This window comes from Polypterus senegalus, chromosome 14 (assembly GCF_016835505.1).
Source record: "Polypterus senegalus isolate Bchr_013 chromosome 14, ASM1683550v1, whole genome shotgun sequence".
Lineage (NCBI taxonomy): Eukaryota > Metazoa > Chordata > Cladistia > Polypteriformes > Polypteridae > Polypterus > Polypterus senegalus.
The window spans coordinates 104,302,093-104,327,909 of NC_053167.1; the positions used below are offsets into that span (position 1 = coordinate 104,302,093).

At 38.1% G+C, this 25,817-nt stretch overlaps 1 protein-coding gene across 1 annotated transcript in view; it reads right to left on the reverse strand.

Annotated features, from left to right (window-relative positions):
• LOC120514374 (ATP-binding cassette sub-family D member 3) overlaps positions 1-25,817 on the reverse strand; it is a 78,840-nt gene that overhangs the window by 35,770 nt on the left and 17,253 nt on the right. The window contains exons 5-8 of the mRNA XM_039734709.1: positions 18,894-18,963; positions 10,789-10,886; positions 7,791-7,914; positions 6,362-6,418 (exon numbers count right to left, since the gene is read on the reverse strand). Of these exons, the coding sequence (XP_039590643.1) occupies positions 6,362-6,418; positions 7,791-7,914; positions 10,789-10,886; positions 18,894-18,963 (349 nt within the window). The remainder of the gene's footprint in view (positions 1-6,361; positions 6,419-7,790; positions 7,915-10,788; positions 10,887-18,893; positions 18,964-25,817) is intronic.

A 25,817-nucleotide genomic window follows, 5' to 3' on the forward strand; every position in this document is an offset into this window, starting at 1 on the left:
ATGGATGACGGAACGAACCAACACACAATCGTCCGTGCGGCGCTCAGGGTGGAACGGGGAGGAGAGAGAAGGACATCCACTCCGCTCCCTCCGCCATGCTAGTCTGCTGATTTCTCGTTCAGTATGCACTGCCTGCTCATGTGCCCACCTCCCAACTCGTCACTCGAGTCGTTGTCGTCTTTGTACAGTCCAGATGCACCTGTGACTCACGTAGACTTTTCATTGCTCTGTGCGGTTTTGGCTGCCTTTCTATATATAATCCACCAAGACACCCGACCACAGTGGGAGGGGGGTGTGTACAAAGTGCAGGAGTATCTAAGAAGACGTATGTTTTATGCGGATCAGAATTGCTGTATGTAGCGTGTAAAACAGTTTGCTATGGTGCATGCGGTCGTGTGTTGTAACCAAAATTTTTAAAGACTGCTCACTTCATTGTGTTTTAACCTCAGTTGTAAAGGAGCGTTTAAGGATCCCAGGGATACCCCTCAAACAGTTTTACCGCATTAAGCATATGGCGATTCACCTTAGCGAAAACATGCCTCTATTAACAGTCAGCGTGGGTGGGCTGCATGTGACTTCTCACGATGAAGCGAATATAAATGCGCCCGGTTTTTCTGTGTCGTTGCGTCCGAGTTGGTGGGCGTGGCTCACAGGATACGGGCATTGTCGTCGTATCCAATGGTCTTGGAGTTGGTGGGCGTGGCTCCTTCCTGCGTGCGCCATAGGTGTCTCACTTGTCGGGCTTAGTGAATCCACGCACCTTCCGGCGTGCTTTCCATGGTTGTCTTGCCTTAGTGAATTATATATATAGATGTTGACATTTGAGATGCTAATGAATGGTTAAAAATTTGTGGAACTGGAAATAGTAAATATCTAGAGACTTTGATATTATCAGGCTGGTTGAATTTGAGATGAATGGAATTTAAGTTTACACTCTGTCTCAAATTAATACAGATTCATTAAAATAATATATGTACACACACACACCTTGGTAAATAAAAGCAAAATCGTCTGTGAAAAAAAGGCAATTTATCATCTTGATTTTTCATACAAAATACTAAGAAAAACCTAAGGTTTAATATAAAGTAAAATAATTGAAAGGAAAAATACATTTTCATCATAAAACAAATTTTTTTCTCAAATACATGTGCGCCACAATTCACTCACTCATCTAATGCTTAATGATACTGGAGATCATTTGACAAGGAAACTGAAATATATTTACTGAAAATAATGTTTTCCATATCTATCTCAAGGTAAAGAAACAGCTGTGAAATTTTGTGTGAACTAATCATTTAAAAACAATTGTGGAATTTTGAATTTAGGTTAAATATTCCTTTAAATACTTCTACATGCAGTCTTTCTGGCTCATAACTAAAACAACAAAAATGGCAGGGTATTACCTCCCTGCCATTCTTCCTTTAACCAAGTTATCAAGCAGAATTAAACTTAAACGTTTAGCTTAAGCAAAGTAAAAATAACATTTTTCTTTCAAAACAGAAAAGAGCAGGGATTAAAAACTGCTTAATACACTATATTCAATTAACCTACAAACAAATTAATTTTAAAGCTAAATATCAAAAAAAATGAACAAAAATGATAAATATTGAAATGAAATCACCAATAATAAAAAACAAAAACAGTATTCAAAGAAAAAGCACCTCAAAAATATAAATACAAAAACCTGTAATATTGAATTTGAACATTTTGTTTTGACATATTCTGAATAGCATTAGAGTTATTGCTCATTTCAAGAAGAAAAAATAAATATATAAAGCATTAATGCACATTCCTTGTAACAACTTTGAAACAATCTGAATTTATACAAAGTACTATAAAACCTTATGGTATCCCTAATGGATAAATTATAATAAATGTACTTATAAAAAGATGTACCTGGGCACCAATTGCACTAGCAAGTTTGAATATATATAAGCAAATATCAAGAAGAGGCTGAAAGGAAACAAAAATAAACATTCAATAAGTATGCTTTCTTTGTCATTTAATTAGAAATACATTATAAACTTAAATGACTAGTGTAAAACAAAGTCACAATTAGTGATGCTCTGATAGATTGACTGCCAATCTAAATGAGACGATTTTCACTACATTAGACTTGACAGGTAAATGGTACATTGGCTGATCACAAAAATTGCATTTATCAGCATCTACTTTTCCAGCTTTTATGGTAATTTAGTTTTAAGCGCAGCTATTACACAAAGTATTACATTAGTTGAGCTAGCACATGTCTTTTTTTTGCTGCAAACATCTTGTAAACAGAGAGCAGTAAAGCAGGCTTTACCAGACAGAGAGAAGGTTGGAATGTTAGCCTTTACATTAAAGAAAATAAAGTAACAAACAGCGAAACAGGAATCTGAGGAGTCACCCTGTGCAATTAGACAAATTCTAATGAATTCAGATCATTTTATAAACCTGCTTCATTTAAAACATAAAAGCACATTTATATTAACATATAAGCAGTGTTTAACTGTCAATATCAATGAATTATATCAGCTGTGTGAGGATATATATTTTTCTGTTAGACAAACGGTAGAGACTACATTTTTTAAATTAAGCTTTGTTTTAAATAGGTACATTATATAGGAAATTAAACAATAAGTAAGATTGCAATAATGGGAAGCATTTTATTTTCTTTAATGACATATGTATTGTGGATAAATATTTTCTCTACTTAACAGGTATTTTATTAGTTAAAAAGTACATTTTAAGAGAATTTTATTTGTTTTAGTATTTTTATGGTCAGTCAACAATAAGCCTGCACAAATTTATGTTATTAAAAAATTAACAGGTAACAACGGTGGTCTATAGTTTAAATATAAAAATACTAAAGTTAACACTTTAATATAGAAGATAAGGCTTCTCTGTATCTAGTTATGCAGTTTTTTTGTGTAAAAAGTTTTTCAAAGATGAAAAATAAGAAGAAAAAGTGAATCGGCTGATTCAGTAATCGGTGATTGGTATTAGCCCTATAACAACCTGATCAGAACATCCCTAGTCACAATTAAGACAATTTGAAATATATATATATTATCTATCACACACATAACAAAGTAAGACATGTAATACTAAATAAATGTGAAATTCCACAATAGAACATATTGTGCTACATTTGGTGTTGCATTGTCACATCATTTTATTTGTTTGCATTTATATTACAGGACAGTAATATAGCTTATAAATAAAATAATTAACATAACCAGGAAAATGGCAATTAAAGAGAGAGAGAGAGAGAAGCAATACTGATAATATTCTAATACAATTAAACATGTCCTGTTACAGATACCTTGCTCAGATTTGAATACAAATCTACAACGCTGTTACAAAATTTTTCCACATCTTGGGTGAGAAGCTGGTCAGCATTTGCTATTCTGTTATCCAGGTTTCCCATTTTATAGTAGGTGTAGCCTCTGTCAACAAAATGACTATGTTATTTACATGTGTGTTGTACATAACAGTGATCAGTGAATACTGAAACCAAAACAATGAATCATAAACTATTGTGAAGTGGTTTACTTATTTACTTGCTTTAGTTTATTGCCATAATCTTGCATGCAATCTAATTTGGTGAAGCCCAAAACAAATAAAGCATCAACACAACCATACAGAATAAATATACCAGCAAGAATCATTCTGATTTGCTCACATACTGTATAAGCAATACAAAGATAAAAAAAACAGAAAATCCCAGTAAGTACTAACATCAAACCTAAAAATCCTGATCTTGAGAAACCTAATATGTTTACCAAACAAAAGGAGATTAAACACAGGATGTCCGGGGTGTGAATGGTCAGAGAATGGTGTTATATTCCAGTCTAACAGAGTAGGACAAATCTATACTGAGAAGTAACAAATATGTTAAAAGCAGTGCACATCACTCAACTTTCTTCTTGCCTAAATCTAAAATATTCCTTTACTACACAATGATGAAGAGCATCAAAACAATTTAAACAATGAACATGGAGAAAAGGATCATTGATTTCTATAACACTTTGAATTTCAACTTTTACTGATAGAACCGCCTCTAGTGAGCTTTCTTAACTATAATGAATACAATGCCCTCCAATATTGTACTTTTAAAACATGAACTTGAAATTCTTCACTATCTTTAAGACCAGGATAATTCTTCTTTCTTCTTTTGACATTTCTCTCTATTATAATAAAAAATCTTGATCGAGCATAGAGGAGGTAAAAAAATTGTATTTGTTTCCCATTGTATCACCGTTTAAGAGGGGGTTTCTGAGGAGTGACCATATCTACTTAATGTGGGTTCAGCCCCTCTTCACAGCGCTAGAGGGAGAGACATGAAGTGTCTGGCGTGTAGCGTGCCCTTGAATAACTCATTCACTACAGCTTTTAAAAAATGAATGAAACGAAAATAACAGTCTCTTTAAATTGTATATCCGGTTACAACATTTGACCAATCCAGTGATGTTATTCACATAAACACAGACAAGATACACCACAATCTGTGTTGTACCCACAAAAGGGTGTCATCAGCATAATTAAAACATTCTTTAAAAATATGTAGATATAAGTGAAGTATTGTACAGTCACAGCAAATAAATGAGTGGTGATAAAGTACAATTCTGAGTGGCAGCTATGTTCAGAATGAGAGGTGTAATAGATGTCTCCCATTTCCAGTGGAGTCTTTGCTTGGAATTAGCATTCAGTGCCGTCTTGTTGAGCTGTGTACACATAAATACAAATTTACTATGTGCTTTACACAGCTACTTTGGCAACTTGGGGCTTTCTCCCTTTTAGCACACCTACAAATAATAAATTGACAACAACTTCACAAAAGTTTTTCTTCAGCAGGAGTTATTTTGACATTATCATGTTTTGATTTTTAATTTTTAAACTGAAAAGTAAATATGTAGCAGTTGCTGCATCAGTGTTGTCTTTATTGTTGTTTTCTCCTCTTATTATTTGTCCATTTGTCTGTGTTGACTTGCCCCAAAGTAGAAGTAAGGTGTACACCTTTAACATGAAAGATGTACTTAGGACTGGCCAATTGGAAGGGTAGGACATTGCTTAACAGAAGCAGGAAATCTCAAGAAAAGAGGGGTTTTCAAACTCTGAGGACCTCAGCAATTGTGGAAGTAAAGAAACTTCTTGACTGGAGGAAATACAACAGACTAGGATGAAAGCCAGTTTTGCACCACCCAGAGGTGGATAGTTTACCTGGTGCAGCAAAACAAGTTGGGAAGGGTTATTCTGGAGGAATGGACGAGTTTGTAATAGTAAAATGTGTGTTTTTTTTGTTTTTTTTTTGCTTTAATCTGCAAAGCTTTCCATTTTTAACCAAGCTTCATCTGATTATTTTTTGTCAGGATTAATAGTTGTTAGACTGCTGTCATTTGTGTTCCATATATTGTTTCTTGCTTGTCTTGCTTGTAAACTGTATACACCTATCAATCTTGTATTTTATATCTTGGTTTAATACAATCTAATCACGGTTAACTACATTTTATAAGTGTGGCATCTTGTTATTTTAAGGAAAGGGGAAATGGGGTACAGTTCCATTATTATTCTTATTATTATAGGAAACAATCAGCAGCTAGTAGCGGCAGACCTGGTCTGACCTATTTGACAAATAGTGGGGAACTGGTACTGCGGGGTGGTGTCCAAAGTGGGACCTTCATGATTTGCTTTTTCTCCATTTATTATTTTCTGTTTATACTGTTATGTACAGATGAGCAGAGTAAAAGGTTCAGCTCGGAATACTGCTGCAGCTATCACAAAGAATACTATTCCTTTATCCTGTGGAAAAAGTGCGAGCAGTCTGTAACATCATCAGTCCATATTGACAAACAGGCAGTGAGTAGAATTCAAATTGCAGAAATGATTTGAATTTAGGTTAAATATTCCTTTAAATACTTCTACATGCAGTCTTTCTGGCTCATAACTAAAACAACAAAAATGGCAGGGGATTACCTCCCTGCCATTCTTCACTAACCAAGTTATCAAGCAGAATTAAACTTAAACGTTTAGCTTAAGCAAAGTAAAAATAACATTTTTCTTTCAAAACAGAAAAGAGCAGGGATTAAAAACTGCTTAATACACTATATTCAATTAACCTACAAACAAATTAATTTTAAAGCTAAATATCAAAAAAAATGAACAAAAATGATAAATATTGAAATGAAATCACCAATAATAAAAAACAAAAACAGTATTCAAAGAAAAAGCACCTCAAAAATATAAATACAAAATATATAAAGCATTAATGCACATTCCTTGTAACAACTTTGAAACAATCTGAATTTATACAAAGTACTATAAAACCTTATGGTATCCCTAATGGATAAATTATAATAAATGTACTTATAAAAAGATGTACCTGGGCACCAATTGCACTAGCAAGTTTGAATATATATAAGCAAATATCAAGAAGAGGCTGAAAGGAAACAAAAATAAACATTCAATAAGTATGCTTTCTTTGTCATTTAATTAGAAATACATTATAAACTTAAATGACTAGTGTAAAACAAAGTCACAATTAGTGATGCTCTGATAGACTGACTGCCAATCTAAATGAGACGATTTTCACTACATTAGACTTGACAGGTAAATGGTACATTGGTTGATCACAAAATATTGCATTTATCAGCATCTACTTTTCCAGCTTTTATGGTAATTTAGTTTTAGCGCAGCTATTCACAAAGTATTACATTAGTTGAGCTAGCACATGTCTTTTTTTTGCTGCAAACATCTTGTAAACAGAGAGCAGTAAAGCAGGCTTTACCAGACAGAGAGAAGGTTGGAATGTTAGCCTTTACATTAAAGAAAATAAAGTAACAAACAGCGAAACAGGAATCTGAGGAGTCACCCTGTGCAATTAGACAAATTCTAATGAATTCAGATCATTTTATAAACCTGCTTCATTTAAAACATAAAAGCACATTTATATTAACATATAAGCAGTGTTTAACTGTCAATATCAATGAATTATATCAGCTGTGTGAGGATATATATTTTTCTGTTAGACAAACGGTAGAGACTACATTTTTTAAATTAAGCTTTGTTTTAAATAGGTACATTATATAGGAAATTAAACAATAAGTAAGATTGCAATAATGGGAAGCATTTTATTTTCTTTAATGACATATGTATTGTGGATAAATATTTTCTCTACTTAACAGGTATTTTATTAGTTAAAAAAGTACATTTTTAAGAGAATTTTATTTTTTAGTATTTTTATGGTCAGTCAACAATAAGCCTGCACAAATTTATGTTATTAAAAATTAACAGGTAACAACGGTGGTCTATAGTTTAAATATAAAAATACTAAAGTTAAAACTTTAATATAGAAGATAAGGCTTCTCTGTATCTAGTTATGCAGTTTTTTTGTGTAAAAAGTTTTTCAAAGATGAAAAATAAGAAGAAAAAGTGAATCGGCTGATTCAGTAATCGGTGATTGGTATTAGCCCTATAACAACCTGATCAGAACATCCCTAGTCACAATTAAGACAATTTGAAATATATATATATATATATATTATCTATCACACACATAACAAAGTAAGACATGTAATACTAAATAAATGTGAAATTCCATAATAGAACATATTGTGCTACATTTGGTGTTGCATTGTCACATCATTTTTATTTGTTTGCATTTATATTACAGGACAGTAACATAGCTTATAAATAAAATAATTAACATAACCAGGAAAATGGCAATTAAACAGAGAGAGAGAGAGAGAGAGAGAGAGAGAAGCAATACTGATAATATTCTAATACAATTAAACATGTCCTGTTACAGATACCTTGCTCAGATTTGAATATAAATCTACAACGCTGTTACAAAATTTTTCCACATCTTGGGTGAGAAGCTGGTCAGCATTTGCTATTCTGTTATCCAGGTTTCCCATTTTATAGTAGGTGTAGCCTCTGTCAACAAAATGACTATGTTATTTACATGTGTGTTGTACATAACAGTGATCAGTGAATACTGAAACCAAAAACAATGAATCATAAACTATTGTGAAGTGGTTTACTTATTTACTTCCTTTAGTTTATTGCCATAATCTTGCATGCAATCTAATTTGGTGAAGCCCAAAACAAATAAAGCATCAACTCAACCATACAGAATAAATATACCAGCAAGAATCATTCTGATTTGCTCACATACTGTATAAGCAATACAAAGATTAAAAAACACATCCCAGTAAGTACTAACATCAAACCTAAAAATCCTGATCTTGAGAAACCTAATATGTTTACCAAACAACAGGAGATTAAACACAGGATGTCCGGGGTGTGAATGGTCAGAGAATGGTGTTATATTCCAGTCTAACAGAGTAGGACAAATCTATACTGAGAAGTAACAAATATATATATATAACACTTTGAATTTCAACTTTAACTGATAGAACCGCCTCTAGTGAGCTTTCTTAACTATAATGAATACAATGCCCTCCAATATTGTACTTTTAAAATATGAACTTGAAATTCTTCACTATCTTTAAGACCAGGATAATTCTTCTTTCTTCTTTTTGACATTTCTCTGTATTATAATAAAAAAAATCTTGATCGAGCATAGAGGAGTTAAAAAAATTGTATTTTTTTCCAATTCTATCACCATTTAAGAGGGGGTTTCTGAGGAGTGACCATATCTACTTAATGTGGGTTCAGCCCCCCTCTTCACAGCGCTAGAGGGAGAGACATGAAGTGTCTGGCGTGTAGCGTGCCCTTGAATAACTCATTCACTACAGCTTTTAAAAAATGAATGAAAATAAATGAAACGAAAATAACAGTCTCTTTAAATTGTATATCCGGTTACAACATTTGACCAATCCAGTGATGTTATTCACATAAACACAGACAAGATACACCACAATCTGTGTTGTACTCCACAAAAAGGGTGTCATCAGCATAATTAAAACATTCTTTAAAAATATGTAGATATAAGTGAAGTACTCTACAGTCACAGCAAATAATTGAGTGGTGATAAAGTACAATTCTGAGTGGCAGCTATGTTCAGAATGAGAGGTGTAATACTGTAGATGTCTCCCATTTCTAGTGGAGTCTTTGCTTGGAATTAGCATTCAGTGCTGTCTTGTTGAGCGGTGTACACATAAATACAAATTTACTACAGTATGTGCTTTACACAGCTACTTTGGCAACTTGGGGCTTTCTCCCCTTTTAGCACACTTACAAATAATAAATTGACAACAACTTCACAAAAAGTTTTTCTTCAGCAAGAGTTATTTTGACATTATCATGTTTTGATTTTTAATTTTTAAACTGAAAAGTAAATATGTAGCAGTTGCTGCATCAGTGTTGTCTTTATTGTTGTTTTCTCCTCTTATTATTTGTCCATTTGTCTGTGTTGACTTGCCCCAAAGTAGAAGTAAGGTGTACACCTTTAACATGAAAGATGTACTTAGAACTGGCCAATTGGAAGGGTAGGACATTGCTTAACAGAAGCAGGAAATCTCAAGAAAAAGAGGGGTTTTCAAACTCTGAGGACCTCAGCAACTGTAGAGGTAAAGAAACTTTTTGACTAGAGGAAATACAACGGACTAGGATGAAAGCCACTTTTGCACCACCCACAGGTGGATAGTTTACCTGGTGCAGCAAAACAAGTTGGGAAGGGTTATTCTGGAGGAATGGACGAGTTTGTAATAGTAAAATGTGTGTTTTTTTTGTTTTTTTTTGCTTTAATCAGCAAAGCTTTCCATTTTTAACCAAGCTTCATCTGATTATTTTTTGTCAGGATTAATAGTTGTTAGACTGCTGTCATTTGTGTTCCATATATTGTTTCTTGCTTGTCTTGCGCTTGTAAACTGTATACACCTATCAATCTTATATTTTATATCTTGGTTTAATACAATATAATCACGGTTAACTACATTTTATAAGTGTGGCATCTTGTTATTTTAAGGAAAGGGGAAATGGGGTACAGTTCCATTATTATTCTTATTATTATAGGAAACAATCAGCAGCTAGTAGCGGCAGACCTGGTCTGACCTATTTGACAGATAGTGGGGAATTGGTACTGCGGGGTGGTGTCCAAAGTGGGACCTTCATGATTTGCTTTTTCTCCATTTATTATTTTCTGTTTATACTGTTATGTACAGATGAGCAGAGTAAAAGGTTCAGCTCCGGAATACTGCTGCAGCTATCATAAAGAATACTATTCCTTTATCCTGTGGAAAAATGTGCGAGCAGTCTGTAACATCATCAGTCCATATTGACAAACAGGCAGTGAGTAGAATTCAAATTGCAGAAATGATAGCAAAAATGAAAATCAGGCTTACCCACACAGATGGTACATGCAGGAGCCAGATTCCTACTCTAAAACCTATTTAACCAATATGAAGAAGGACAACAAGAACAACAATCTATGTGTTGTTCGTTAACAATTTCACATTGACTGTCCCTGCAGTCACATATTATACAGGTGCACAAATGCCTAGAAAAGAAAATACCCCTTCACCAGGACAATTTCAGGTTAGACACTTTACTCAAAAACATACATTTGTAAATAAGGGCACATCTGGTTGATTGCACAGTTATGCAGCTGTTTATTGTCAAGAGAAAAACTGCCAAATGTGACCAGACCATTCAAAGCCATCCAACCACAGAAACATCTTAGTCTGATGGGAGTTGCACTTCTGTTATACAAAATATGGTACTGGCTAGATTAAAATAATTAGGTATTTTATAAACAAAAAATTCTTAAAAAAACCATGGTTTCAGGAAAAAAAAAAAAAAAAAAAAAACAGAAAACCAATAAATAAAGATTAAAAACATGCTTACTTTAAGTACTCATCATAAAGGTGTCTGGTGAGCCTAACACGAAATCGCAGCTTTAATTCATTTAGGCCAAGCTTTAAAAAATTATTTACCAAGGATATCTGGAAATGAAAACAATTTATTATTGATTATTGTGTCAGTATATTTGAAAACACATCATGTAAAATAGAACAAAAACGTTACATCTAAAGTGTAATACTGTGTATGTAGAAAAACAAAAATCATGCATGTCTATAGAACCTTTATTACAAGTCTTACTGTAAATTCAAAGATGTCTAACAGAATAAAGTCTTTGCTCAAAAATGTTTAAAGTGTCTGCAAATTTTGACTAGAGCAGTCCCTTTAACAGATTGTTAGTAATTTACTTAAGAATGAAAACTGTATGACAGTGTAGTTTGGTAAATGACCACTTAGCAATCTAACACACAAAAGAAGTAAACATGGAGTAACTTTCAGGTACATTAGGGCACTCAGTTAACCGTTTTCAAAGTTAGAGCATTTTGAATTTTTGTTAACCTGCTTCATTAAACACAGAGATAATAATTTTTCTAAGAATGAGTCATATGAAAATTATAGTAACACCTGAATTTAATAATGTGCATTAGTAAAGCACTCCAAATTATATCAAATACAAGTTTTTTTTAATATCATTTTGTAGTATCATATAGTCAAAAACAGCCCAGACAGGACTGGGGTGACTAAACTAGATTTCACAGAAAACACAATTCAACTAAGATGTAAAACAAAATATTGTGTAGAGTCTAGAGCAGGGGTGCCCACACTGTTTTCAGCTTGTGAGCTACTTTAAAAATGACCAGGTCGAAATGATCTACCTACAGAAAATTGTTTCAATTACAAATGTTTTGGTATACACATGTTTATTTCCTTTATGTGCATTGGAACAACACAAAAAAACAGAGAAAAAAGCCAAATCTGACATCATGTCACACAGAACTCCAAAAATGGGCCGGACAAAATTAATGGCACCCTCAACTTAATATTTGGTTGTACGCCCTTTGGAAAAAATAACTGAAATCAAGCACTTTCTATAACCATCAACAAGCTTGTTACACCTCTCAACTGGAATTTCCGACCACTCTTCTTTTGCAAACTGCTCCAAGGTCTCTCAGATTTGAAGGGCGCCTTCTCCCAACAGCAATTTTGAGATCTCTCCATAAGTGCTCAATCGGATTTAGATCCGGACTCATTGCTGGCCACTTCAGATCTCTCCAGCGCTTTGTCTTCAACCATTTCTGGGTACTTTTAGAGGTATGTTTGGGGTCATTGTCCTGCTGGAACACCCATGACCTCTGACGCAGACCCAGCTTTCCGACACTGAGCCCTACATTACGCCCCAATATCTTTTGGTAGTCTTCAGATTTCATGATGCCTTGCACACAGTCAAGGCATCCAGTGCATGAGGCAGCAAAACATCCCCATAACATCTTAGAACATCCACCATGTTTGACTGTAGGTACTGTGTTCTTTTCTATGTAGGCCTCATTCCATTTTCTGTAAACAGTAGAATGATGAGCTTTACCAAAAAGCTCTACCTTGGTCTCATCTGTCCACAAGACGTTCGCCCAGAAGGATTTTGGCTTCCTCAAGTACATTTTGGCAAACTCCAGTCTGGCTTTTTTATGTTTCTGTGTCAGCAGTGGGGTCCTCCTGGCTCTCCTGCCATAGCGTTTCATTTCGTTCAGATGTCGACGGATAGTTCGAGCTGACACTGTTGCACCCTGAGTCTGCAGAACAGCTTGAATATGTTTTGAAGTTGATTGGGGCTGTTCATCTACCATTCGGACTATCCTTCGTTGCAGTGGTTTTTTTTTTTCAATTTTTCTCTTCCACCCACGTCCATTGAGATTAGCTACAGTGCCATGTGTTGTGAACTTCTTGATTATGTTGCGCACAGTGGACAAAGGAACATGAAGATCTCTGGAGATGGACTTGTAGCCTTGAGATTGTTGATATTTTTCCACAATTTTTGTTCTCAAGTCCTCAGACAATTCTCTGCTCTTCTTTCTGTTCTCCATGCTTAGTGTGGCACACTCAGACACACAACAGAAAGGTTGAGTCAACTTTTCTCCATTTTAACTGGCTTCAGGTGTGATTGCTATATTGCCAGCACCTGTTTCTTGCCACAGGTGAGTTCAAACGAGCATCATATGCTTGAAATAAAATGATTTACCCACAATTTTGAAAAGGTGCCAATAATTTTGTTCGGCCCATTTTTGGAGTTCTGTGTGATATGATGTCAGATTTTTTTTTCTCTGTTTTTTGTGTTGTTCCAATGCACATAAAGGAAATAAACATGTGTATACCAAAACATTTGTAATTGCAACAATTTTCTGGGAGAAATGGTGCATTTTCTGGGAAAATTCCAGGGGTGCCGATAATTTCGGCCATGACTGTATGTGTGTGAGTATATACACTGCTCACAAAAATTAAAGGAACACTTTAAAGAAACACATTAGATACATCAGAACTCAATATGAAGTTGGATATCTATACAAATAACGACAGGGCAATGTCTTAGGAACAAAAGGATGCCAAGTCTTTTAATGGAAATAAAAGTTTTCTGCCTACAGAGGGCTCAATTGTGTAGACACCCTAAAATCAGAGTGAAATGAAGATGTGGCAGGCTAGTCCATTTTTTCAAAAACTTAATTTCTGCTACTCAAAATGCTTTTCAGTATCTTGTGTGGCCCCCACGAGCTTGTATGCATGCTTGACAACGTCGGGGCATGCTCCTAATGAGACGACGGATGGTGTCTTGTGGCATTTCCTCCCAGATCTGTATGAGGGCATTCCTGAGCTATTGTACATTCTGATGAGCAACCTGGCAGCGCCTAATGGACCGAAACATAATGTCCCACAGATGTTCTATTGGGTTTAAGTCAGGGGATCGTGAAGGCCATTCAATTGTTTCAATTCCTTCATCCTCCAGGAACTGCCTGCATACTCTCACCACATGAGGCCAGGAATTGTCGTGCACCAGGAGCCACTGTACCAGCATAGGGTCTGACAATGGGTCCAAGGATTTCATCCTGATACCTAATGGCAGTCAAGGTGCCTTTGTCAAGCCTGTAGCGGTCTGTGTGACCCTCCATGGATATGCCTCCCCAGACAATCATTAACCCACCACCAAACTGCTCATGCTGAATGATGTTACAGGCAACATAATGTTCTCCATGGCTTCTCCAGACCCTTTCACTTGTGTCACGTGCTCAGGGTGAACCTGCTCTCATCTGTAAAAAGCACAGGGCACCAGTGGTGCATCTGCCAATTCTGGTATTCTATGGCGAATGCCAATCGAGCTGCATGCTGCTGGGCAGTGAGCTCAGGGCCCATTAAGGACATGGGGCCCTTGGGTCACCCTCATGAAGTCTTTCTGGTTGTTTGGTCAGAGACATTCACACCAGTGGCCTGCTGGAGGTCATTTTGTAGGGCTCTGGCAGTGCTCATCCTGTTCCTCCTTGCCCAAAGGAGCAGATACTGATCCTGCTGATGGGTTATGGACCTTCTATGGCCCTCTCCAGCTCTCCTAGAGTAACTGCTTGTCTCCTAGAATCTCCTCCATGCCCTTGAGACTGTGCAGGGAGACACAGCAAACCTTCTGGCAATGACACATATTGATGTGCCAACCTGGAGAAGTTGGACTACCTGTGCAACCACTGTAGGGGCCAGGTATCGCCTTATGCTACCAGTAGTGACACTGACTGTAGCCAAATGCAAAACTAGTGAAGAAACAGTCAGAAAAGATGAGGAGGGAAAAATGTCAGTGGCCTCCACCTGTTAAACCATTCCTGTTTTGGGGGTCATATCATTGTTGCCCCTCTAGTGCATCTGTTGTTAATTTCATTAAACAATGCGGTGGGTTGGCACCCTGCCCAGGATTGGTTCCTGCCTTGTGCCCTGTGTTGGCTAGGATTGTCACCAGCAGACCCCCGTGACCCTGTGTTCGGATATATTAACGGTAAATATCAACATAAAAATCAATTTTCCTAACAAATAACACTGATAAATAATACTGTATATACAAGTGGAACTTCGGTTTGCAAGTAACTTGATTTACGAGTGTTTTGCAAGACGAGCTAAATTTTTTAATTAATTTTGACTTGATAAAACGAGCGATGTCTTGTAATACAAGTAGTATGGATACACTTTGTCTGCTGAGCGTCATGTGAGCATAACTGTGCTGATGGTTCTTCTCTCTCGTGCCCATCTCTCTCTGTTTATCTTTCTCACTCGCGCACGCGTCTCTCTCTCTCTCTCTCTCACTCTCTCACTCGCGCACGGGTCTCTCTCTCTCCTTATCTTGCGCGCGCGTGCGTGCGTGTGTGCGTGTGTGCCCGCCCAATCGCCTATCCCTCTCTCCCTCTCTCTATGCCAATCGTCTCCTATTCTCCATCTGCATGTCCGCGATATTTTTGGATACGCTTATACAGCGAACTGCTACAGCGAAACAATGAAATCCAAAGCGCACAAGCGCGAGATCCTCACGCCTACGGGAGAACAAGGAACACTGAGTGAGCTGACAGGCTGGCAGCGTCAGCTTGGGTGAATCCCCAAGGAGAGGCGGATCGGGAAACGTGTCACGCAGAACCACAGCCTGGCTCGTGGCTCGGTATGCGAGCCAATGCTCTGTGACGGCTGGCCCCGGCACAGACAGACGGACAGCATACTTTGCTCCACACACTTTTATTTACACTAATATTATTTACAGTTCAGTGCACTCACGCAACCCCAGTGCCTTCTTGCACCGATTCCCCCAAAGTCCAGGGCCCACAGTCTCTTGTGCCTTCCTGGCCGCCTCCTGTCCTCACTCTCCAGCTCAGTCCTTCTTCCTCCCGACTTCCACCAATCACTGGAGGGAGGCGGCCCCTTAAATAATGCCCCGGATGAGCCCCAGGTGCTTCTGCCTCTAGCCACGCCCAAGCGTGGCGGAAGTGTCGGCTGTCTTCCTGGCAGCTCTCGGTGCCACACAAGTCTTCCCCGGCACTTCCTGGTGTGGCGGAAGTGCCGGGCTCCCGGGATAATTAGGCACCGGGGCGCCGCCTGGCGGTGGCCACGGGTCCCTACAGGGCTGGGCTTCAAAGCCCTGTACCCGAGGCCCCTTGCCTAACCAGGACGGACGCCCACTCCGTCTGGAGGAGGCACTCGCCTCCTCCGGTCCTCCAAGCGTCCGGCCGGGCTCCAGCCCCAACCGGCAACCGCACGGGATAAACGGCATTGGGCGCCGCCTGGCGGTGACCACGGGCCCCTACAGGGAAGGGCTTCCATGCCCTCAACCCGTGGCCCCAACAGAACCAGGACGGGACGCCCCCTCGCGGTCTGGAGGAGGCACAAGCCCTCCTCACGTCCTCCTGGGCGTCCCGGCCGGGGGCCACAGCTCGTATTTAGATCCGACTTTTTCGCTCATACTTTCCTCTTATCTTGAATTTCTCGTATACAGAGGTGGTCGTATCTAGAGGTTCCACTATGTGTGTGTGTGTGTGTGTATATATATATATATATATATATATATATACACACACACATACATATACATACATACATACACACACACACTGAGTATACTTTATACATAAAATATATGTTGTCATACCTTGCTTAACTGAATAACCCTTATGGCACAATAACAATTCAATACATTTATGGTCACTACAGTATTTGGATTTAATAATCTTCATGTGAGAAAAGGCTGACTCGCATAAATAAGTACAGCCGAATAATGCAGTCAAGGAGGTAGCACATTTCCTCATTTTTGGTTACTTTTCCTCTGTGAGTAGGTTCAAAAACTGTCCATGAGCCCCATACTTCAGCTGAATGTCATCCTGTAGTGTCAAAATCTCATGCTCCACTGTAGAGGAGTTTTAGGTGAAACAGTGTTGCAATTTTTGATGCGGGTGAATCACCCTCAACATCTTCCCTAAATGGATAGCACTTAAATGTAGCAATTGGCTCAAGTAAAGCTGAGTCTTGAAACCATCTGTCAAAGTCTGACAGACAATTTTCAATCTGCTCTGTGTAGAGTATGCTGTCAAGTTGCACACACGCCTTCAATTGCGTGTCCAGCTCTGACGCAAGGTTTTGGATGTTCCCCAAATTAAGGTGCTGTTGCTTAGAGGACAGATGTTGCATTTTTCGCTTGAAAGCATTAACTGAGCTAATCATATTGACCATGGTTTTCTCTTTTTCTTGCAGCTGTAAATTAAGCTCATTCAACATGTTGGTCAGATCGGAAAAAAATGCCAAGTCTAGCATTCATTGATCGTTATTAAGTTGCTTGTATTCTGCATGTTTAATGACAAGGAGAAACTCCTTTTTCTCCAGCCAGGGGTCTGGAAATCTCAGCAGGAAATTCTCCCTAGCCATCTGCCTCAACGAAGGCATCTTTTATCATCTCTCCATCTTGGAAGGACTTATTATGCTTAATGATCTAGTGACTCACCGGGAATGATGCTTCGGTGTATCTGCCTTTGCTTTTGAATTCAGCTGAGGGAAAAATGACGGCTGTCCGAATAATTGCAATTTTAATTCCTTCTCCTTTTTCTTTCTCAGATCGCTTTTCGGAAGGAAGTCAGTTTCGTAGTTTTTATGAACAGTTCGAAAGGGCCTTTCCACATTTTCCTTCTTTGGAATAGCAATGATAGATTGACAGATCAGAAAAAACACACCTCGATTGTGACATTGTGAGAGAAAGAAATCCTCTTCCAATTCCACATCCAGTCCATATAAAACATTTTTTTTTAAATCCCTTCTTTAGTCGATATAAATTGGTAGGCTAATTAGATCACTTAAGATAGCCAGAGTTTTGCAGTAGCTCGCACATTTGATCGTGCGTGCGGGATGACCCGTGTGTTAGAAGAAAAGAGATCTCAGACTGGCCGCCCTGTATGTCAATCAAGTGGCAAATGCCATAGGGAGGATATATGATAGACCAACGTAAAAAAAAAAAAATCTACCTACACTACCTTTCCGACCTACCGGTCGATCATGATCGATGTATTGGGCACCCCTGGTAGAGTCTATGGCTAATTGTAGTTTTTAAAACAAATTCACTGATACAAGTGATACTGATACACACACACACATATATATATATATATATATATATATGCAGATATATTATACTGTATACATATACGTAATAAACTAGTAAGTGTTGACAAATAGCATACTATAACTTTTGTATTAAAAGATAATCCTTCAATAATAGTCAACTAAAATACTGAATTACTTTCATTCTCTAAAATTATTTTTTTTAAATGCCTGCTGTTGAGGAGAAATGCTGAGCTTTCAATCTCAGTTTGCAATCAACACATAAGATACTCTGCAGTCCCTTAGGTTTGATAAAAATTGTGTGAATTGTAGGTGCAAGCATACTTATTATTAACAAAAGAAAATAAGTATGTTGACAAATGAGGATACCATTCAGTCAATCAAGGCTCTTTTGGTAAATTAACAATTACTGGTAATTTACTATAAATCAAGCCAATGACTAAATTAATTCAGGTTGCTCCTTTACTCACTGGAATTTATCATGAAGCAAACAGTCTTTTAATAATATAATCAAAATCATCATTGATTTAATTTGCAGTTGCATCTGAAGACTCTTAAATTAATTAAACAATTGACTTGATTTTATTTGTGAATTTGATTGGATTTCAAGTCTAGACCCACAACACACAGAAGTTGTCAACCAAATCTCCAATGTCACTTCCTCCTTTAATTGAGTCTAAAGTATAAACAAGACTTGCAATAAGAATTATAACAATTACATAGTTCTTTTAATAGTTTGCACAATAAACTACTGTGAATTTCTTACAAAAATACGTATCTTTAATTGTACTGTATTTGTGGCTCGTCAGTATGTGAACAGAAATAAGCCTTCACACTACCCAAAAATTCCAAATCAAGGTAAAATTAATGGTTAAATAAAAATGTGTTAAACCTAGAATCAATTTTAGTTACCACAGGTTTGGAAACCCAGGAAAGTCTATTTTTTTAATTCAATGCCACTTAATTAAAATCAATATATTTAGACAATAAAATGCAATGGATTTTAACATAGTGAATGAAAATATAAAAAGTACACTTACAACTGGCATAACAGCAATAAAGTTGAATAAATATTTCTTGAAATCTTTCGTTGTACGACCAATAATTGCACTGTAGACCACAACATGCACAAAAACAGATTGAGCAAAGGCTGTTAGCAAGCAACATAAAATCAATTATTTACAAATTATACATGCTTTGAAAAGCCAAAGCCAATTCTGTTATAATAACATTGCTCTTTGTTTTGCACATGAAACAATGGTTAAAAAGCCTGCATTCAAAAACAATACATTATTTTGCTTTTGTAAATACAGTCAAATGTCTTACAATTATTTTTGATAAAGTTATTAAAAAAAAAAAAAAACACGCCTAAAAGTATGTTGCACTCTTACCATACATTTAGAAGTATTTTCAGGTCTCCTCAATACATTGTGGAAGCCGGCCCAGACACAGACAGGCGGACATATTCAACTCACCTAACACATGTTTAATAGATAGTTCCATATTTACAATAAAGTGACACACAACCCCAAAGTCCCCAAAAGTCCAGGGGCCTCATGTATAAACAGTGCGTATGCACAGAAATGTTGCGTATAAACGACTCCAAGTTCAAATCGCGATGTATAAAATCTAAACTTCGCGTAAAGCCACACACATTTCCATGGTACCTCATACCCTGTCGTACACAAGTTCTCCGCTCAGTTTTGCAGACTGCCAGCACCCAGCGTCAAAGCAATGCTACTGTCCCTGTGTGGTTTATCTTTCTTTTTCAGATCCACATCTGTGACGCGACTTTATAAATATACTGAAATTAACCGCATATTGTTTATTAATTTAATGCATCTGATTGTAATTAACCTGTAATAATATATTGATCCACAGAATGGTCAAACTATTCTAAATACCATAGCTGCTTTAGCGTTGTTACTCTCACTGCACCTTCTTCTTCTTCTTTCAGCTGCTCCCGTTAGGGGTTGCCACAGCGGATCATCTTTTTCCATATTACTCTCACTGCACCACTCGGAGCAGCTGATAGGAAAGAGAATTATCGGTAAACAGCATCAAGCACACGCTGCCTCAGCCATGCTTCCTATTTGAACTGCTTCTCACACGGCAAACATTTCAAAACCTTTCCTGTACGGACCTTGCGGTTAGGAAACAGTTTCGTCCCAAGAGCTCTAAACGGAATCAATCACTCCATCAATTGCTCCTTGTAGAACTGTTTGTACTTATAAGTACAATTACCTCACTGTAATATTGAGATACAGTTATAATATTGCACAACCTGAACCACTTTATAAAGCACGTATTTACAGTGGTGTAAAAAACTATTTGCTGCCCCCTTCCTAATTTCTTATTCTTTTCCATGTTTGTCACACAAAATGTTTCTGATCATCAAACACATTTAACCATTAGTCAAATATAACACAAGTAAACACAAAATGCAGTTTTTAAATGATGGTTTTATTATTTAGGGAGAAAAAAAAATCCAAACCTACATGGCCCTGTGTGAAAAAGTAATTGCCCCCTTGTTAAAAATAACCTAACTGTGGTGTATCACACCTGAGTTCAATTTCCGTAGCCACCCCAGGCCTGATTACTGCCACACCTGTTTCAATCAAGAAATCACTTAAATAGGAGCTGCCTGACACAGAGAAGTAGACCAAAAGCACCTCAAAAGCTAGACATCATGCCAAGATCCAAAGAAATTCAGGAACAAATGAGAACAGAAGTAATTGAGATCTATCAGTCTGGTAAAGGTTATAAAGCCATTTCTAAAGCTTTGGGACTCCAGTGAACCACAGTGAGAGCCATTATCCACAAATGGCAAAAACATGGAACAGTGGTGAACCTTCCCAGGAGTGGCGGCCGACCAAAATTACCCCAAGAGCGCAGAGGCGACTCATCCGAGAGATCACAAAGACCCCAGGACAGCGTCTAAAGAACTGCAGGCCTCACTTGCCTCAATTAAGGTCAGTGTTCACGACTCCACCATAAGAAAGAGACTGGGCAAAACAGCCTGCATGGCAGATTTCCAAGGCGCAAACCACTGTTAAGCAAAAAGAACATTAGGGCTCGTCTCAATTTTGCTAAGAAACATCTCAATGATTGCCAAGACTTTTGGGAAAATACCTTGTGGACTGATGAGACAAAAGTTGAACTTTTGGAAGGCAAATGTCCCGTTACATCTGGCGTAAAAGGAACACAGCATTTCAGAAAAGAACATCATACCAACAGTAAAATATGGTGGTGGTAGTGTGATGGTCTGGGGTTGTTTTGCTGCTTCAGGACCTGGAAGGCTTGCTGTAATAGATGGAACCATGAATTCTACTGTCTACCAAAAAATCCTGAAGGAGAATGTCCAGCCATCTGTTCGTCAACTCAAGCTGAAGCGATCTTGGGTGCTGCAACAGGACAATGACCCAAAACACACCAGCAAATCCACCTCTGAATGGCTGAAGAAAAACAAAATGAAGACTTTGGAGTGGCCTAGTCAAAGTCCTGACCTGAATCCAATTGAGATGCTATGGCATGACCTTAAAAAGGCGGTTCATGCTAGAAAACCCTCAAATAAAGCTGAATTACAACAATTCAGCAAAGATGAGTGGGCCAAAATTCCTCCAGAGCGCTGTAAAAGACTCATTGCAAGTTATCGCAAACGCTTGATTGCAGTTATTGCTGCTAAGGGTGGCCCAACCAGTTATTAGGTTCAGGGGGCAATTACTTTTTCACACAGGGCCATGTAGGTTTGGATTTTTTTTTTCTCCCTAAATAATAAAAACCATCATTTAAAAACTGCATTTTGTGTTTACTTGTGTTATATTTGACTAATGGTTAAATGTGTTTGATGATCAGAAACATTGTGTGACAAACATGCAAAAGAATAAGAAATCAGGAAGGGGGCAAATAGTTTTTCACACCACTGTACATATGATGACGATATCATTTTTAAGATTAAATGCAGAAAAATATGTTTATTATATTATACAGATAAAACTTTAACTTTATTTAAATAATCTATATTGTTAATAATTAAAGGACACGGTGTCGCTACACTAGCAAGGATCTGGTGCTCTGTTCACGGATTGTTCCTGCCTCATACTGTATGCTTCAAAGGGTCTGGCGTGAAAGATAGAATAATTAAACACATACTACAAAGACATTTCAATGTTCCTTAAAAGTTCTAAAGAACCATCGTTATAAGCTTACAGATGGCTTAACGTCTATTACAGAGCTGAGAGAAAGAAAAGGAAGGACAGGAATTGGAGGATAGTACGTTTGAAAGAGACAGTACTGCTGAAATAAATTATTTTATCGAAGGTCGTGCACAATCACTGCACCACCGTGTTCCCATGTTTAATAACATGCTTTAACTCCTATCATCATGAAAGTGATATCACACATACATCTCAGTGTTTTAGTTATTCAGAGAGCTGTAATATCATGAATGTAATGGATTCTGTGTCCTGTCGGAGGTAGAGAAATCAGGTTTAAGAAGCACGTAGTGATTCACACACATACAGCATATAGAAGATCAAATACAAAACAAAGCATTTAACGTACTACTTCAGTTACGATGGGATTTGAGAAACTTGTAAATTAAACGATTTTAAGATTAAGTTTATGATGTTCTACTTTAAACTATACTAATAAAAGGCAAAGCCCTCACTGACTGACTGACTCACTCATCACTAATTCTTCAACTTCCCATGTAGGTAGAAGGCTGAAATTTGGCAGGCTCATTCCTTACAGGTTACTTACAAACGTTAAGCAGGTTTCATTTTGAAATTCTATGCGTAACAGTCATAACGGTCGACAACGTCCGCCATGTTAAACTTTCTTATTTATGGCCCCATCTTTACGAAATTTGGTAGGCGGCTTCCCTGCGTTAACCAAAACCGACGTACGTGCTTATTTCGATGGTATGACACCACTGTCGGCCACCATATTGAACTTTCCAACGGTCTTTGTTACTTATGGGCCCATCTTCAAGAAATTTGGTATGCGGGTTCCCAACGCTAACTGAATCCTACTTATGTACATATATACACCCATAACCTGCGCTCGGTCGCCGTGTGAGGCGGCATTGAGTCCCCCATCCCCACGCCTCCCACGTTGTTGGAAGTCTGCCCATATATAGGGTCGTTCGTTGCTCCGGTCTCTTCATTCCCTTCCTTGCTTCGCCACGGTATTCACGTCTCCCTGCTGATAACCACAGCCTTTTTATTTAATCCACGGCTTCTCCGCTGTTGTATTGTTCGTTTATTATGATTATAGTTATTGTATAGGTATTTTAGACTTAGATTACATTGTTCAGGTACCCGTTTCCTTTATTGTTCCAACCGTACCCCCATTAACATGTCTATCGAGCTGATCACCGTCGATCAAAGAAATGTCACTTACCAAGTGGTTTCCATGCCCGGAGATGGTGCCTGCCTTTTCCATTCTCTGTGTTACATATTGCACAGCCATATCAGGCTCACTCTTGATATCCGGAGGAACATTGTGTCTTATATATTGAATGACTGGGACAGGTTCAAGCTGTGGACTGATGACGGTACAGGAGATAATTATACTACACAGGAGCACTGTAAGAGTGAAATGCTTAAGCCCTTCACCTATGGTTCTGCATGTGAGTTGATGGCTGACGCTGAATTGTTCGGTTGTCGCTTTCAAGTGTTACGAAATGGCCAAATATTGTACACCTTTGGACAACCGCCAATGCTTCTTAATCTTAGATTCACAGGTGACGCTTTGAGTAGTGGACACTTTGATGTTTATGAATGTTTAAACTCTCAAAAGCTGGATGCGATGTTATCGATGAAACCGGTAGTATGCTTACAACGCTTGACAGATGTTGTGTTGAAGTGACAATCGGCAAGTCCAGCAAATACTAATGTAATTGAAACAAACCATGAAACTCAAACCAATTATGACAGCAGCAATCCAAGCTGTAAGATTTGAGGCAAGATTGCTTTTTACATGGCCAACTGTACGTTGCAAGCTCAAGAGTAAGCTCAACGCACAGCTTGGTCATATTACAACCGGAGGGCCGAACTGACAACGTGGCATACACAGAGATCCTTAACAAATAATTATTAGTATAGTTTCCCTCAGTTTAAAAAGGTTTACTTTTCTTCTAAACAAAAATTTTAAGGCAGTACTTCGTCGCTGCTAGTGGCAAAATAAACTTAAACTGGAAATTTCGAGATTAAAGTTGACATTTCGTGCTTTATCCCCACTGTGTGCCTATTTTTTTTTCTCTGTACCCGAATAAGGTTTCATATGAAACTCAGACGGTGGGTACGACTCGACTTTTCACAGCGACTTTGATATGCGACTTCTTTTTTATTTCGGGCACTGTGTGACTTTGTGAACTTGAGCTTTCGAGTTTCTCCGACATGCTATGTCACTCGATCAGCTTTCTTTTCTTGTTTATACCACTGTTTAAACCAACAAATAGTACGTTTTTCCTTGCCTCCACTTCGCATTCTCTGAAATTGTATTTTTCCTCGTGGTTTTGCCATTGTATTTTCACAGAACGCTGAGCTTAAGGGCTATTTATATTGATTTACATATTCAAAGAGGCGTAATTTTGAGAAGAGTTGGGGCAGGACAGCAGGCACGTGCGTTACTTTTCACGCTGATCGGGATTTATATAGAGGAAGAACGTGGAAGTTTGCGTATGCACAGATTCCTGCATCTGGATTTTTCTGTGCGTACGCACATTACCGCTTTTCTGCTTACGCCATATTATAGTGTGAGTTCTACACACGGTGTTATACATGAGGCCCCAGGCCACCAAGCAAATGCCTTCTTCCTTCAGGCCACCTCCCTGCCTCCTCCCAGACGTCGTCCTTCTTCCACCCGACTCAAGTCATCGTATGAAGAGAGGCAGCCCCTTTTATACACACCCGGATGTGCTCCAGGAACTTTGTGGCAATCTTCCACCAGCACTTCCGGGTGTGGCAGATGTGCTGAGGTCCAGGGCTCCCAAGTCATTGGGGCGCCCACTGGTGGTGTCCATGGGCCACTACAGGGTTGAGCTTCAAAGCTCTGTACCCGTGGTTCCCATAGGCACCAGGGTGGTCGCCCCCACATGGTCTGGGGGAGACGTGAGCCCTCCTCCGGTCCTCCTGGCCGGGTCACACCCCAGCCATCTGCGACAACATAAATACATATATTGTGGCAGATGACCAGGGACCTTGCCCCACCGGGATGCCTAGATCAGGGAAGGACCAGGAAACGGACAATATCTTCCCTGGGAGCAGGAGGGCAACCCCCCCGATTTCCACCAAGGACCACGGATATGGAGCTGGGAATCTCAACCCTGTGGGGGTCCATGGCCAAACCCAGGGGGCACCTGGATGGTTCCTGAGCCCTGGATGATAGCACTTCCGCCACACCAGGAAGTGCTGCCACTCCAGGAACTGCGTACGTCCGGAGTACTTCTGGGTGCAAGGGTAGCACTTCCGCTACACTAGGAAGTGCTGTCGGAAGACCATAAAAACGAGCAGATGCATTTAAAGAGTAAAGACTCCACTCCCAAGATGCAAAAAAAAAAATGTGATGTTAATAATTTAATTCAAATGCTACAACTGCAAAAATAGTAAAATTACCACTGGCAAAGCAGCACAAAACCAATAAAAATGCTTCCCAAACAGAAGGATATCTCTGCTAATGATACCACTGCAGAAAATTAAAGAGAATATGAAAGATACTTAAGTACAGGAAATCAAAATTATTCTCAAGTAAATAAAAATATAATTTATTATAATTTATTGACAAACACACTTTGTAGGCCTGCATGTTAAAATTTTCTTAGAAAAAAAATCTGTGATTTTTTATTCTTTTTACAGATTATCCCAATAAAATAATCATGATAAAATGAAAATGTACACAATGATATGTATAATGAAACGCATACCATATAACAGGATTATATATAGTATATGCCAATATAT